The 14,189-nt window shown below is 37.2% G+C and overlaps 1 protein-coding gene across 3 annotated transcripts in view; it reads right to left on the bottom strand.

Annotated features, from left to right (window-relative positions):
• NKAIN3 (sodium/potassium transporting ATPase interacting 3) overlaps positions 1-14,189 on the bottom strand; it is a 338,372-nt gene that overhangs the window by 2,273 nt on the left and 321,910 nt on the right. The window contains exon 6 of one of the 3 annotated variants that reach the window (XM_030967318.1): positions 2,435-2,518. The exons of the other annotated variants lie outside the window; for them this stretch is intronic. Coding sequence (XP_030823178.1) covers positions 2,435-2,518 — 84 coding nt within the window. The remainder of the gene's footprint in view (positions 1-2,434; positions 2,519-14,189) is intronic. 3 annotated transcript variants of the gene reach the window in all.

Here is a 14,189-nt window from a genome sequence, read left to right as displayed (position 1 = left end):
AACAAAGAGCAAACAGGCAAACCATGATCATTCGTGTTTGGATTAAAAATTGCTCCCCATGGAAACAAGTTCAAATTTAGCTTCTTCTCAGAGGTGAGAAGGAAAACTAATCTTAGTCTTGCTAATCATTAATAATTATGGTAGCACTAAGCAGACATTATACTGAATGTGAGCACTTAATAAAAGCCGACTGTCGTCTGCATAGCTTGGATGAGACCACACAGCCTTGTATTTTCAGTGGGCTGTGTTTAGTTAATTTTTGAATTAAATAAGAGAAATAAAAGGAATGAGAAAAAGGGAAATAAAGGCAAGCTTTCATCTATAAAGTAACATTTATAAAGGCTTTTCATGTATTTTTACAAGCATTATTCATTTTCATTTCTAAGAGAATTCTAACTCTCAGAAATGGAGTTTTGCATAGCCTAGACACCAGAAGTAATTTTTTTACAGATACTTAGAATTTTCAGACTGCATAAAACAGCTACATACAGCAATTAACTTATCAAAAGAAGTCAAGAAGGCTAACATGCTGCAGAGAGATAAGCATCTGCAAAGTTCTGGCACAATCCACTGACCAAATTATTTCCATATATTTGGCTTTTAATACAGACTTTGATCACTGACATAATTTCGCTCCCAGCTTAGATAAAGGTTCTCTATATCTTTCAGTACATACAACCAAAACATCAATAAAAAAGTAAACCCACTATAATTTCTGTCCCAGTTTTATACTCCTTGAAGCAATAAAGAGGCCAGAGAGGACCTCCCAGCAGTACAAGGATACACATTCATAGGAAATAGAAAGATAACTCTTATTGTCCAGAATTGTAAGATCACCAACAACCCCCAAATCCCTTGAGCTACTTATTGAAAATCTCTTATCAAGAACAAATTATCAAATGCTGTGACTTTTCTACTGCAAAACAAGTGAATATCTTTTGCAGGAATGTAAGTTTTTTATTAATATGTCATTAATTCTCTTCTTTAATTATAGTAGGTTTGCTAAGAAAGTACTAAACATTTATGCACTTAATCCTTAAAACTAATCTCAGTGCAGGTTTAGAGATTAAAATCTTTTGTGGAGAGGTGTAAATGCTGCAGGTGTGGCCTTCCTGCTCCTGAATATCAATTTAACTTTTTAGTCTAGCAGCTTATACAGAAGGTTCAAACCCCCATTTTGCAGTCATCTTTCTCACAGAAAATGCAGCAAAATAGACATTTAATGAAATATTACTACAGAAATGTAGACTTCAATGTAGAGCATGTACTTAGTCAAAAAGTCAGAAGGTTCATAACTTTGTTCCGTTGTCTTAATGTGTTATTTGCTCCTGTTCTAGTATGCACCATAATTTTGGGCCTTCCTATTCTATAATATTTAGATAAACTTTTAGTAAAATTTTATCTCTGCTTATTTCTACAAATTGAAAGCTGCATCATGAATAAAATATATGATAAAAACCTGCAAAAGTTAATAAAGTCACAAAGTTCAGGCATCAAGTTCCAACCTCAAACAATTTTTTTGTAACTGTCCATTTCAAATTAAAACTCCTAGCACGTGCACACATGCATACAGCAGGAAAAACCTTCAACCCATTCTAATTCCGTTAACTGATAAGTAAAATAGAGTCATTAAATCAGTTTCAGTCAATTAGCTGTGTGTGCATTTCATGCTGCATTTAAGAAGCATGAAAGGCCCAAAGGTAAATTTAAAGACAGAGAGCAACATCACAACAAGTTCCAGCCGTAAACAATTTCCAAATTAACAACTTCTGGTTTACGAACTATACTTTGAAAAGTCATATGCTTGAAGTTATGTGAGCTTCTGCCAAAATACATGTAATGTCACCCCATATCCTAATTTTTTCCAGATAAAATGTGCATTCAACCTTATTCATTGGGTAGCAAAGCAGGAATAGTCTATGAAAATGATTTTTATGGTTCAAGCAAATAAGTGATGACAGAGAGATATTTAATTCCAGTGAAAATCTACAGACAGATTTTAAACTGACACGTTTTCTTTTCAGCAAAACTTTTTCTTTCAGCAGCTGGACAAATGTAGAAACTACTGCTTTTCTAGAAATGGGTTAATCTCATTAAGGTTTCTGCAGCCGCAGAATCTCTAAACCAGCCCTTTTCTTGCTAAAAATTCAGCAAGGAAGCAATTCCGTCCTTCAGTGAGAGCCTCTCCTTGCTTTAAGATGAGGCACACGTGGCAGACATGGCGATATCTCCTAATCCTCGCTTTAGCGGATACCCCATCAATGACAAAGTGTCCTTACTCCAATGTGTTATGTGGATTAATTTTTAATTAAGTTCTAATTAAAATATAATTAAATTATCAGTAATCTGATGCCCAAATTCTTTTAGGAGATGGTTAGCTTTCAGTTCAGTTCAGTTAGAAGGATTAATGTGGTCCTTGGGACCAGAACCTTACCTACAGGCTTTACAGGCTTTAACTCAACATGTTCCTGGGGGGGCTGTCGGTAGGAGTATGTGTCAAGTCCGCCTATGAAATCAACTGAAAATACAACAGTTCCAGAAATGAACAAATGGAAATGAAAATATGTCAACTGAAAAAGAAATGTGGGCAAATTATGTTTATTAAAAAAAAAAAAATTCATGCACAGGTTTGCATACAAGAAATAAAGCAAGTAGATAAAGATGCTGTGGAAACTGCTTACAAAAGGTTCCATGCTCTGTCTTCCTTGGGGTCTGTGTAGCCCCATGGAAAGACAGGCAGCAGTTGGATGAGCAGACATGCACACTCCTGCCAGGGAGTGTGCAAAAGGAGCATTCATGGATGTGCAGAGCATGTAAAGAGAAACCACTATGGGGTAAAACAGCTGATTCTCTTTAGGAGAAATAGAGAAATATCAGCGTGTGTGTATATATATATATATATATATATATATATATACATACACACATAAATATATAAAATTTAATAATTCTCCTTAAACTCCTTTATAAGTGTTTAGAAATTTAGGCAATGGAAACAGTTTATCCTGTGAACCTAATTTCACATAAACTCTTCAGGCTCAATGGACTTGTAGAAAAGCACAAATAAAAACCAAAGGCATGAGACCTGAGTTAAGAATAGACAAGTGATCACTAAATATGAAAAAGCAGCAGCATCTTCTCAGGAGGAACTCGTGGGATCAGGACACCTTTTCAGAATCCTTCTACTTTCTATGTCAGAAATAATGTGCTCTTGAGAGGTTTTTAGTCCCTTCTATGGTGATAATGATTTTTAAAAAAGACATGTTAGTCTGAGTCTTGTATCTTGTATTTTGTTATTTTGGTACGATTTTAAGCAGTTCCAATAGGCCAAAATTTCATGCTATCCTAGAAATCTTAAAATCCGGTTTGTGAAAAAGACTATTCTATTGATTTCAATGGGCCTTTAGCAGACGTGTCCAGAGCTGACAAATCCACAGTACAGTAGGATTCTTTGGTCACATGGAAAGCAACTCCCTTCACTTGTTATATATATGAACATAGATGAAAGTCCTAAGCAGAATTTTGATACTCATTATGCTAATTGCTGGATTAGCAATGAATGACAAAGCAGTCCTTTCCCAGTCAATATGTGCACTAGGTAGACCAACAGAGTGCTTATCCAAGGTGAGGTGATGGGAAAATGAAGCTTAGAGATTGACAGACTAATGAAATACCCACTGAAATCTGTGGAAATGCTCCTGTTGATTTCAGTTTGCTTTTCCTCCTGAGTCCAGAAATGGCTGAAAACTGAACTTGATCATACTGAACTGAACTTCAATCATACAGCATGACTGCTTCCCCAAGACTGCTCTCTTAAAACTGTCTGAGCAGGACATAATGTACTGAAGAGCTTGCCCAGCCTGAGTGCCTGCCCCAGCCTATCTGCACCTCCTCTTTCTACTGTATTTCTTTGATGTCACAGCTCTCCTTCAGAATGTTGTCACTATATGCTGTAACATGCATCAAAATTAACTTCAGCACTAGTGGGCTCAAATCCTTACAGAGGAAATAGCTGCAGATGAACTGTTGTAAAAGTTGATTTTTAAACCACAGAATCACAGAATGGTTTGGGTTGGAAAATACCTTAAAGATCATCTAGTTCCAACTCCTCTGCCACAGACAGGGATACCTTTCACTAGAGCAGGCTACTCATCCAACCTGGCCTTGAACACTTCCAGGGATGGGGCATCCAACTTCTCTGGGCAACCTGCTTCAGTGTCTCCTCAGTTTCACAATAAAGAATTTCTTCTAAAGATCTAATCTAAACCTACTCTCTTTCAGTTTGAAGCCATTCCTCCTCATCCTGTCAGTACATGCTCTCGTAAAAGGTCCCTCTCCATCTTTCTTTTAGGCTCCCTCCAGGTACTGGAAGGCCACAGTTAGGTCACCCGGAAGCCATCTCTTCTCCAGGCTGAAAAATCCCAGTTCTCTCAGCCTTTCCTTATAGGAGAGGTGCTCCATCCCTCTAATCTACTTGGCGTCCCTCCTCTGGACATGCTTTAACAGATCAATCTCCTTCATTTGCTGGGAACCTCAGAGCTAAATGTTAGACGCCTAATATACTACACATTTACTAAAAATTTTTTTTAGAAGAAATCATGTCCACAGTGGTTTTTTTTTTGTGTGTGTTTGATTGGGGTTTTTGGGTTTTTTTTTTTTTTTAATTGAGCACATGTTAACACAAGGAGCTAAAATAATGTTTTTGAGGCAATTCACCACTTCAGAACCTCACATCATTCCTCTCAGCAATCACAAGCATTATCTGCAATTGTAAGCAGGGAGAGAATTTAAAGTAACTAGCCTTTCTACCAACAAATCTTCTTGAGCAACAAATAAAGTTGAGATGTAATAATGATTGACAACACAGACGTGTCTTTGTTCTGACAAGGAGAATACATTTAATAGTACCATCCAGCAATTGCTGAGATGAGCTGCTCAAGCCTGTTTAGCTGAGGCTTTCTGTTTTGCAATCCAAGATATCTTATGCAGTATTAAAGCTCAAGTTGACCTTAAAATTTATGTGAAGCTCATTCTCAAGGCAAAAAGCTGTTCCACCACACAAGGCAATGGAATATGCCATTTTTCATTATGCACTCTATTTTATGTCTTACAGTTCTTTAATATGAAGATTCATCATCAATTATCTGAATTATAAGTTACTTCTGGTTTTAAAAATTAATTCTGATTTTACCTGGTATTTTCATCCCTTATAGTTAATAGTCTTCTAGGACTAAGACCACAAGTGGCCATGAAACATAGAAAATTTAATTTTTACTTTCATTGGAGGCACAGACATTATTATGTACATTTCAGTGTAAGCAGGCATCAAATATCTTAAAACTTTACATTGAATGAACTTTTGGATGCATACAAACCTCTATTTAATTGGACAACAGTAAATAACAGCAACATTTATGTAGGTTTTCCAAGAGGAAAAAACATTGGTTTAGGAATGATATAAAATAATTGGTTTTGTTTATTTCTGCCTGGTTAATGGATTATGGATAATTTCTGCCATAGATTCACAGGACTACATTAAATAGCTTCAGAAAGTTACATAAGCCTGGAAGAAAGTTCAATTAAAAAAATGTGTTTTATACAGTTCTAGAGTACTATGCTTTAAACTTAAAAAAAACCAAACCAACAACCACAACTTGCCAGCAGTAGGGATATTCAGTCACTAAATAACAAACACCCCATGCAGTCCAGTCATTAACTACAATCATACAGAGAGAAACTTAAAATCCTAGGGAGAGGATTTTTTAGCATCCCACAGATAATAGCAGGTTACAGCAGAAGCTGGTTATTTTATCTGCAGCTGGCTGCAAAACATGATCCCTATGCCCAGGGAATTGCTCTCTCCTTGTGTCACCTCAGTTTTGTGGTCATGCTGGATGCTTAATGGCCAGTGTGAAATGTTCCTTTAGAGTTCACTACCTGCTGTGCTTGGAAGTGCAAATCTGTGCTGGCTGTCCACCGCAGGCAGTCCATTAAAATGATGTTCATTCATTCACGGGCCATATCAGAGCCATGGCTGTCATAATCTGCCTGAGTGAGAAAAGGGCAGGATGCTGCTGGCTGAAGAAAGTGTATCCACTGTCATCAGTAATTTTGAGAGTTATTCTTTTCTGACAGATGACATTTTGGGTTGCCTTACTACTATTTATCCAGTGCATTCACCCATATGCAAGTTAAAATTTGCTTTCCTTTGAAGTTAGTGTAAAAGAATCAGAGCTCAGAAAAAAAACCCAATCCTTTCTCCTTTTCCACCCTCTCATCTGGAATTCAGCTTCTCTGGCAATATCCCATTGACCTGCTGGCAGGCCCTGTGCATACAGCTGCCAGAGCTTGTCAGCTCATTGGTATATTACTAATTTCTTATTTCAAAGTTGGAAAATTCTAAGCATGTCTGGAGGTGCAGGGTAGGAACCAAGCAGCCATATGGCAATAGCACAGTTCTTAGGAGATCCTGCAGTCTCTTAACCTGGAACATCTTATATTCTATTTATGCTTGCCTTGCCATTTTATAAATGGGAGTAAGACCCAAAGCTGATGGCTCGAATAGTTGGCACCTTCAGCTGTCCCCTTTCCAAGAGAGAGGCAGACTAGCAGGTGCTCAAACTTGGATTTTAATGGAAAGAAGATTTTCTTAACCTCTGGGGTTCCAAATAATGTTTTGAACTGAGGTATTTTCCTTGTACTGAGATTTTTTATTGAATGACAATATATCAAAGAAATTACATTCATTAAGAAAAGGCATGCAACTGAGGAGGGTGTAACTAGCAGAAAAAGGAACAAAAATCAATTAGGAACAGGAAGCAAAACTGCAGGATTGATGATAAGTCAGTGCTACATGCATGAAGTCCAAACTTTGGACTTTCCAATGTTTGCACTGGTAGCTTACATAAACTTTCCAGACAAGCATGTTTTTTCCTGAAAAAACTGCTTTTTCAATTGCCTTTTCTCCTCAAGAGATCCACTGCCCTTACACCCTTCACTGCACAAGCCAAACTGACCCAGCTATCTGTCTAGAGCCAATACCACCCATTTTCCCCTCTTCATACCAAGCCTGAGCACCTAAGTCTCAAGCCATGTAGCAGAATAATCACAGATTCCATCACAGGATTGCAGGAACAGCTTCTCACTTATGTAGAGGACTAAAGGAGGGAAAATGTGTGCAGGACAATTAAGAAAGTGAAAAGAGACATCAGTAATCCTTTGTGGCACTCTGATTGCTCCTCTGTCTCTATAAAGTACTGGCAGCTGGTAGTCAGGTTAAAACAGGACAAAGTGGTAGAAAATTACTAAGAGACAACCTTTTACTTAAGTTTTTATTACTGGAAGCTAGAAGGGGAATATTTCAATGTTCCACGGTAATTATTAAGATACTTGCACCAGATTTTCTTCTTAGTCTCCATCAGTGGGATAGATCATAATTTTAAAAAACTTCTCTACCTTGTAACATGTAAGTACCACACTTCTCTACAGGGTGGCACTGAAAGAAGGATCCTCTCAGAAGCTGCCTTAGAAAGAGCACTGGCATGGAAATTTTATCTATGGTCTTTGCTGCTGAACTCTCTCCTCATTTTACCAGTGATGTGACATCCAAGATATCAATATCATTTATTCTCCAGGAATATGACTGCCCAGTAAGACAAGGGAAGTATGAAGAAGATCCACAATATTAGGAAGTGAAAATTGCTCAAACCTTTAAACCCAGACCTCCCCAGTCATTCCAAATCTGAAAGTATCTTCCAAAAATCTTCTCTGTGCCATGCCTTTGAAAGATACTTACAGCCACACCATCCCATTACTGAAACCAAGTGGAAGGCGGCCTGATTATGGTGTTTTGCTAAGTTTTTCCCCTAAATGGAAGTATTTTTCAGTCACTTTCATGTCATTAAGGACTCCTGGCCACTACTTGGTAAAAGTCCCTAGAAAAGTATGGTTATCACTCATAAGGCATGTAGGAAAATATTTACTATCAAGTAGCATTTACTACGAGTTTATTATTATCACTAATTCAGTATCAAAAATATATATATACACATATACACTTTACACTGCAGGTATGTATAAATAGTTTCCTTTAGTCTTTAGAAAACAATAATTTTTCCTGATACGGTGCTATGTGCCAATCCACATTCAAAGTTTTAAGTTGATGAGTAGTTTTCCATTCTGCTTTAAAATGTTATACTGTACTCTCTCTAAATACTTATCAGCTTGGGCATCAACCATCCCATACATCTCGGCACAGCTGGCTGTGACTTATGTTTCAGCAATGCAATTCAAACTAAGTATGTCTGATGATACATTTTCTTCCTTTATAGGTCTCTATATTTTTCTGTTGCTCATTTTAATGAAAATGCTAACAGCCCCGTGAGAAATGTAATACATGGAAGTTGTATTTAAAAACATTTCAAACAGATAAAGCTGTTTTGTTTTTGTTGTTGTTGTTATTGGGTTTTTTTTTCCCTGAGGCTTGTATTTAAAGGTGTTATTGCTAGTGCTAGCCTGAGATTTCAAATACAATGAAGAGTAGCTTTCTTTCTGCATATGATCAAAGTAAATTGTAAACAATTCTAATTAAAACTTTCTAGATAATTTTTTATACAGTGAGAAAATCAGAGATGTAAAATTGGTAAAAATTAGTCTTCACTAATTAATTATTTTTCCCTTTCTGGTACCCCTTCTGATCTAGTCCCTTTTGGTGCAGAATGTTCTGTGATTCTTCTTTAAGTTACTACACTGCCTATGTACAAATTCAACCTGCAAAGGAAAAATATGACATGCATAAAAGACATGAATAAAATGCCCAGAAACTACATCTATCAATTACACTCACACAATACTGGGAGAGAAACAAGCCATTGAGTTCTATCCACTAATCCATCCAATCTATCCACTGAAATGGCAACTCAAATATTCCCAAGGCTATTGTACAGAATGCTGGTACAGCTTCAATCACACCTTCAGACACGTGATCTTCACAATAAATGTGTCCAAGTTGACTTCAAAAGAGACACAACTCTGAATCTGCTTTTTGAAGTTATGCTTTGATCTTTTTTTGGTATTTCAATTCAGGAATCCACGCTATGTATTAGTGTGCCTTTATATTACTGCTGAGTTTAAGGCCATAAACTACAGCATTCTTTCGAACATGTTCAGTGCAGATCTCAGACTGATTTGAATTGATCTGTTCCACTTACAGTTCATTGCTAGGTTGCGGGTTAGTTGTTTTGTTCTTTCAAGTTGTTAGTTGTTTTTTTTTTCCTACCAGTTGAGTCCCACAGGGCTCTGTTCCTGACCTGTCTTTCTTTGTATCCATAGAATTTCTTTTGGGTTCAGTTATTTGTCAGTATGATCCAATTATTTATTTTTGAGGCAACACTGAAATATTTATACCTGCTTCATTATTATACACCCAAGAACACCACAGCTGCTTTTTCTAACCTTAACTACAAGCCACTGATATTTTAGTGTGAGAAATGAATGTTCCCTGTTTTTAAAATTAATGCTGAACCTGTTCAACCCTAATGAATAATTAAAGATAAAATTCCTAGAGAAAAGTATTTGCAAGACCAAATACATGACATATTTGAACATGTGACATTTGGAGGAAAGGATTTCTATGTACTGAAGAAAGTTCACATCATCCATTCACGACAGAACATTAATTTTATTTTCAAAAAGTAGGTTACAGGACTGGAGGGATTCTTCTCATCACTGAGTGATTCTGGATTTTCCCTTCACCTTCTCACCTTCACCAGCTTCTCACCTTCCTAGGGATGAAAGGCTGCTTCTGAACCTTGCTACTATCACTCTCTATGACATGATATTTGCTTCATATGTTTGTATGTTTGTCTCATAAAAAGTGGAGTGAACCAAGGACCTTCAGGAGAATGTCTGTGTTCATGGCACAGCACAGGGTGCAAGCCAGAGAGGGAAGGAGCTGCCAACCTGCTCCTCAAGCAGAGACTGCAGTGGGGAGCAGCAAACCAGAAAGGCCTTAAGAGAAGATGGAAAGAACTTGGCAGGCCAAGCAGAACACCTGCAAATCAAGAAGCCAGAGACTTGGCTGAGACTCAAATGGTCCTCCAACCACACAGACATAGAAAACAATGAAGGAAATGCTATAAGCCTTTCATTTCTGTTCTGTATGATGCAGTAACTTTGAGTTTTCCCATTTTAAAAGCATGCCAGTTTATAATGCAATTAATTCTGCCTTTTATGATTTTGTGTTGTGGTATTTTTTGGAAGTTTTCTATAAAGGGAATCATGCACATCCACTTCAAAGGTCTGGCTGAATAAAGCTCTGTCACACTGAGCCCATGTTGCAATTTTTCTTTCCCTTATAACTGTTTTTTATTTGCTTTAAAATCTGCTTAACATGCCTGCCAGTTAATGTCTTTTGCTGCCATCAAGGACGTCTCCTTCTACCCCACCCCTTCCTTTATTAGTAGCTGCCTTTGCTGGGATCCAGGTACAGAGCTACCATCGTTACTTCAAAAGACTTGATATCTTGACCTGGCTACAGATGCTAAAACTTGTACTTCCAGTAGCCTGAGAGGTCAGTTGTCAGCTTTTTCAAGAATACTGACCTGCTGCTATTTTGCACTTTGTGACATCAAACCCATTAACACTATTTAACAATCACTATTTAACATGTTTTTCCATTTCAGATGAGGCCATTCCCATTTCCTCATCCTCCTTTTCATTTATCATCCTGCCTTTGCCCTCATGACTACTGTTGTAATAAAACAGCCATGACTCCATTTTTTTCATGCAGGAGAACCCCCATTTTTATTGTATAGGTCATATTTTATAGAATTATCAGAAGGCATTGTGCCATAAGATCTTATGGATCTTATTGGTTGACAATACATTCACACTTAGTTCATTGGTCAGTACATGGTATTTTGCATATCTATCAAACTTCTGTATTTTTAGTTAGTCTACATATTTTCTCTACTGATTCTCATGAGACAGAGCTTATTGTTTATACAGGTGCACTCATTTTTCACCCTGGGAATAGATTGTTGTGTTAACAAACTCTCATTCCCCAGACAGTTTTCACATGGGAACTTGCAAACTACTCAGCTGCACTTAGAAGTGACAGGCCAGCTATTAATCTAGGAGACTGAGGCCTAATTTTATGAGGCCTTTCTTTTATAATTTCTCTACCTGTCTGTGACAGACAATGAGTGACATTCTGAGTAGAAATCCTGCTTCACCACACGACATTTGCTCCTCTGGGTGGGGCATTGCATGCATTCCCCACCCTGCATCTACACTGCACTCACAGCTACACCTCCCTTAGGGGTGGTCTGTTTCAATCCTTGAGGTGGCAAAACCCAAATTTTCTACCACAAACGTCCCAGGGTTTTAGTGTCTTTAGATCCAAGCTACCTTTTTCTCTCTGCTAAGCAGACAGTGTTTCCTCCAGCACTGATGGAGCCCTCCTCTCATCCCAGCAGAACATCCCTCCCAGCAGAAGCCTGTGGTCCTACTGTGCCTTCTCTGAATGAAAGTCTACAGATTGCAAATGGAAGTGGATAAATCCCTTCAGTGATCTCCAGATTTTCAATATCTTCCTTTTAATTTTTAGCTCTGTGAATGAGTACAAATCAACAAGCTTTAGTCTTCTGTTTCTTCTTGCTTTTAATTTTTCAAAATGAGGAAGCCAGCAAAATAACCTTTTGTTTATCCAGTATCAGGTGAGCCTTTTCCAGCCCCAGTGAATGCACTATCAAGTTCTTCTATGGTACCCTCATTCCACCCCAGAATGTATGGCCACAGAGCATTTTAGAGCCACTGTGGATATATCTGCTAAGTTTGCTACTTAATCTCATCCAAGTGCATCCATGAGTACCTATTTTTCTCTGTGAGTGTTTCTCTGCAAATGAGGAAATCTATTGCTCCTCATATTCTTATTGCTTTTTTTCCTGCTCTATCTTCACATTCAAGTCAACTTTCTCATCTCTTAATATTGCTTTTGGTATTACCATCTCTGTTACCAACTCAGATTAGCTCTTAAACACCCCAAAACATAAAATGACCACTTTTTCAGCTTTGAAAATAGAGCTGAGAAGGTAGAGTACCATAAAATGGGAGCTTACAATAACCAGTGCTCTTCTCATATATGATGGAGTGAAAAAAGAAATATCACATGTGGCAGCAAACATGATGGCTAGGAAAATGGTTTTCTCATTGTTAGAAAGTGGCATCATTTCATATTAGGGGAAAGATGAATGTCTGCAGTAGAGTCTGTAACAGGGTTAACACTCACTTTGAAGCCACCAGTGAATCAATTTGCTAACGAAAAAGAAAGATAATGCAATACTGCCCTCAATCATAAAAAAACTCTCCCTGAAGAAAGATAAAGTAAAAATGCACTTTTCAGAAAACCTTGTAACTCTAAAATTTCAGTCCTCCAAAACAACAGATTTTCATTATTAAGGAGGAAAAGAGAATGAGTAGAAATCAATGCCAAGGAATAAGAGCCATCATATAATTGGTGAAGAGTCACATGCCACAATTTTGCTGTATCTAGTCTGTGATATTGAGAAAAAACACAGATGGACTGAGATTAAGTTCCTGTTAGAAAAACCAACCGTATATTTGCTGATTCAAGGCAAAAGAATGTCAAATGAAGTTTGAAGTGAGTCCAATTATGACCCAAATCACAGAGCGCTAGTAAGAGAAAGACCTGTTATGATACAGAGTTAATAAAGCACATCAGCAATACAGACTAAATGTAATAAATATAATGTAGCCTTTTTGAAAAACAGCTTTTCTAGGAGCAGGTAATATATTTTATTTGACCAACTGGCCCAGCTGGAAAACCATAACAGCTATATCTCCTGATTTATTAAGACAACACCTCTCGCTATAAATCTTGAATAATTGGGTCCAGCTCTTAAGTGAATGGCCCATACAGGAATCGAACCTACAACCTTGGTGTTAATCTGCACCATGCTTTGACTAACTGACTTAATAATTTCTCCTTTCTCTTGCTCTTTGACTGTGGTTCTTCTAAGAAATTCTTGTGATACTTTATTTTCAAGGGTATTTCTCTTGCTTAGATCTTGTCAGTAATCATTGTTTATCTCTTTCTCTTCCAAACAAAACTGACAATTTTTCTTGGTGGAAAATGCTGCTTGCCTTTAGATTTATGAGATTCAGACCTGAGATTTTCCAAGATGTATAAAGTGTTAGTTAATTCTTATCCAATTTTTTTCAATTTTGCCACATTTTGAGAAAGTATCCATTACCAAATAAAATTATCTTCAAAATTTACCTGACTATGACCTGAAATTCAGGGCTTGGTTCAATGTACTTCACTGACTGCTGGTTAGCCATCTCTTTTTAAATTTATAATGCCCACTTTTCTAGATAGCTTGAATATTCTCTAACGCTATAATGTATGATTACATACATTGGAACCCATTAGATAAAAAGGGACCCATATAGTATGATTTTTGTCATGGGTAGTCCCTTAAAACAAGAAACTAGCAACTCTGGTTTTTCTACTGCTGTATTTCAAAGCTTAGCACTACTAAAATTGTGAACAAACCTTATCTTCAGGAACAATCGGTGGCAGTCTCAACTCAGGTCGTCTGTATGGATCTGTTTTACTTTTGAGGCTACTATCTGTAAAGAAGAAGGGAGGACTTTTCTTTTTTTCTGAGAAGAAGCCTCACCATCTCTCTTGCAGGCCAGGCATGAGCATAAAGAAACGGCACTGAGAACTCCGACCACCTATGTTAGCATTCAGGAACACATAATCACAAAATGATTATAGGCAGGTGCTTTTATTAAAGAGCTCTGGGTGTCAGGGGACACAGACCCAAATCTGACGCTGACATGGTTTCAAGCTGAACATGTTTTATATTCTATCGTTATTTAACTTACATATTAATTATTAAACTTACATTGTTCTATTGTATACGTTGATTTCAACAGCCTTAATGGTTTCTCATGATCCCCCTCAAATCCCTAATATAGTTTCTTATGATTCTTCTTATGACTAAACAATAATTATATCTAATTACTAAATAATCATCACATTGAACAGTCATATCATTTATCACATACTGATTACACAGGTACAGTTTCATATGATCTAGCAAACACAAGGCCTAACATTTCTCAGGGCTTACCCTTAACATTTCCCAGGGTTTACCAAG

Source organism: Camarhynchus parvulus, chromosome 2 (assembly GCF_901933205.1).
Source record: "Camarhynchus parvulus chromosome 2, STF_HiC, whole genome shotgun sequence".
Classification (NCBI taxonomy): domain Eukaryota; kingdom Metazoa; phylum Chordata; class Aves; order Passeriformes; family Thraupidae; genus Camarhynchus; species Camarhynchus parvulus.
Note: the sequence above shows the minus strand (reverse complement) of the source record. Positions and strands in the feature narration are given on the sequence as shown.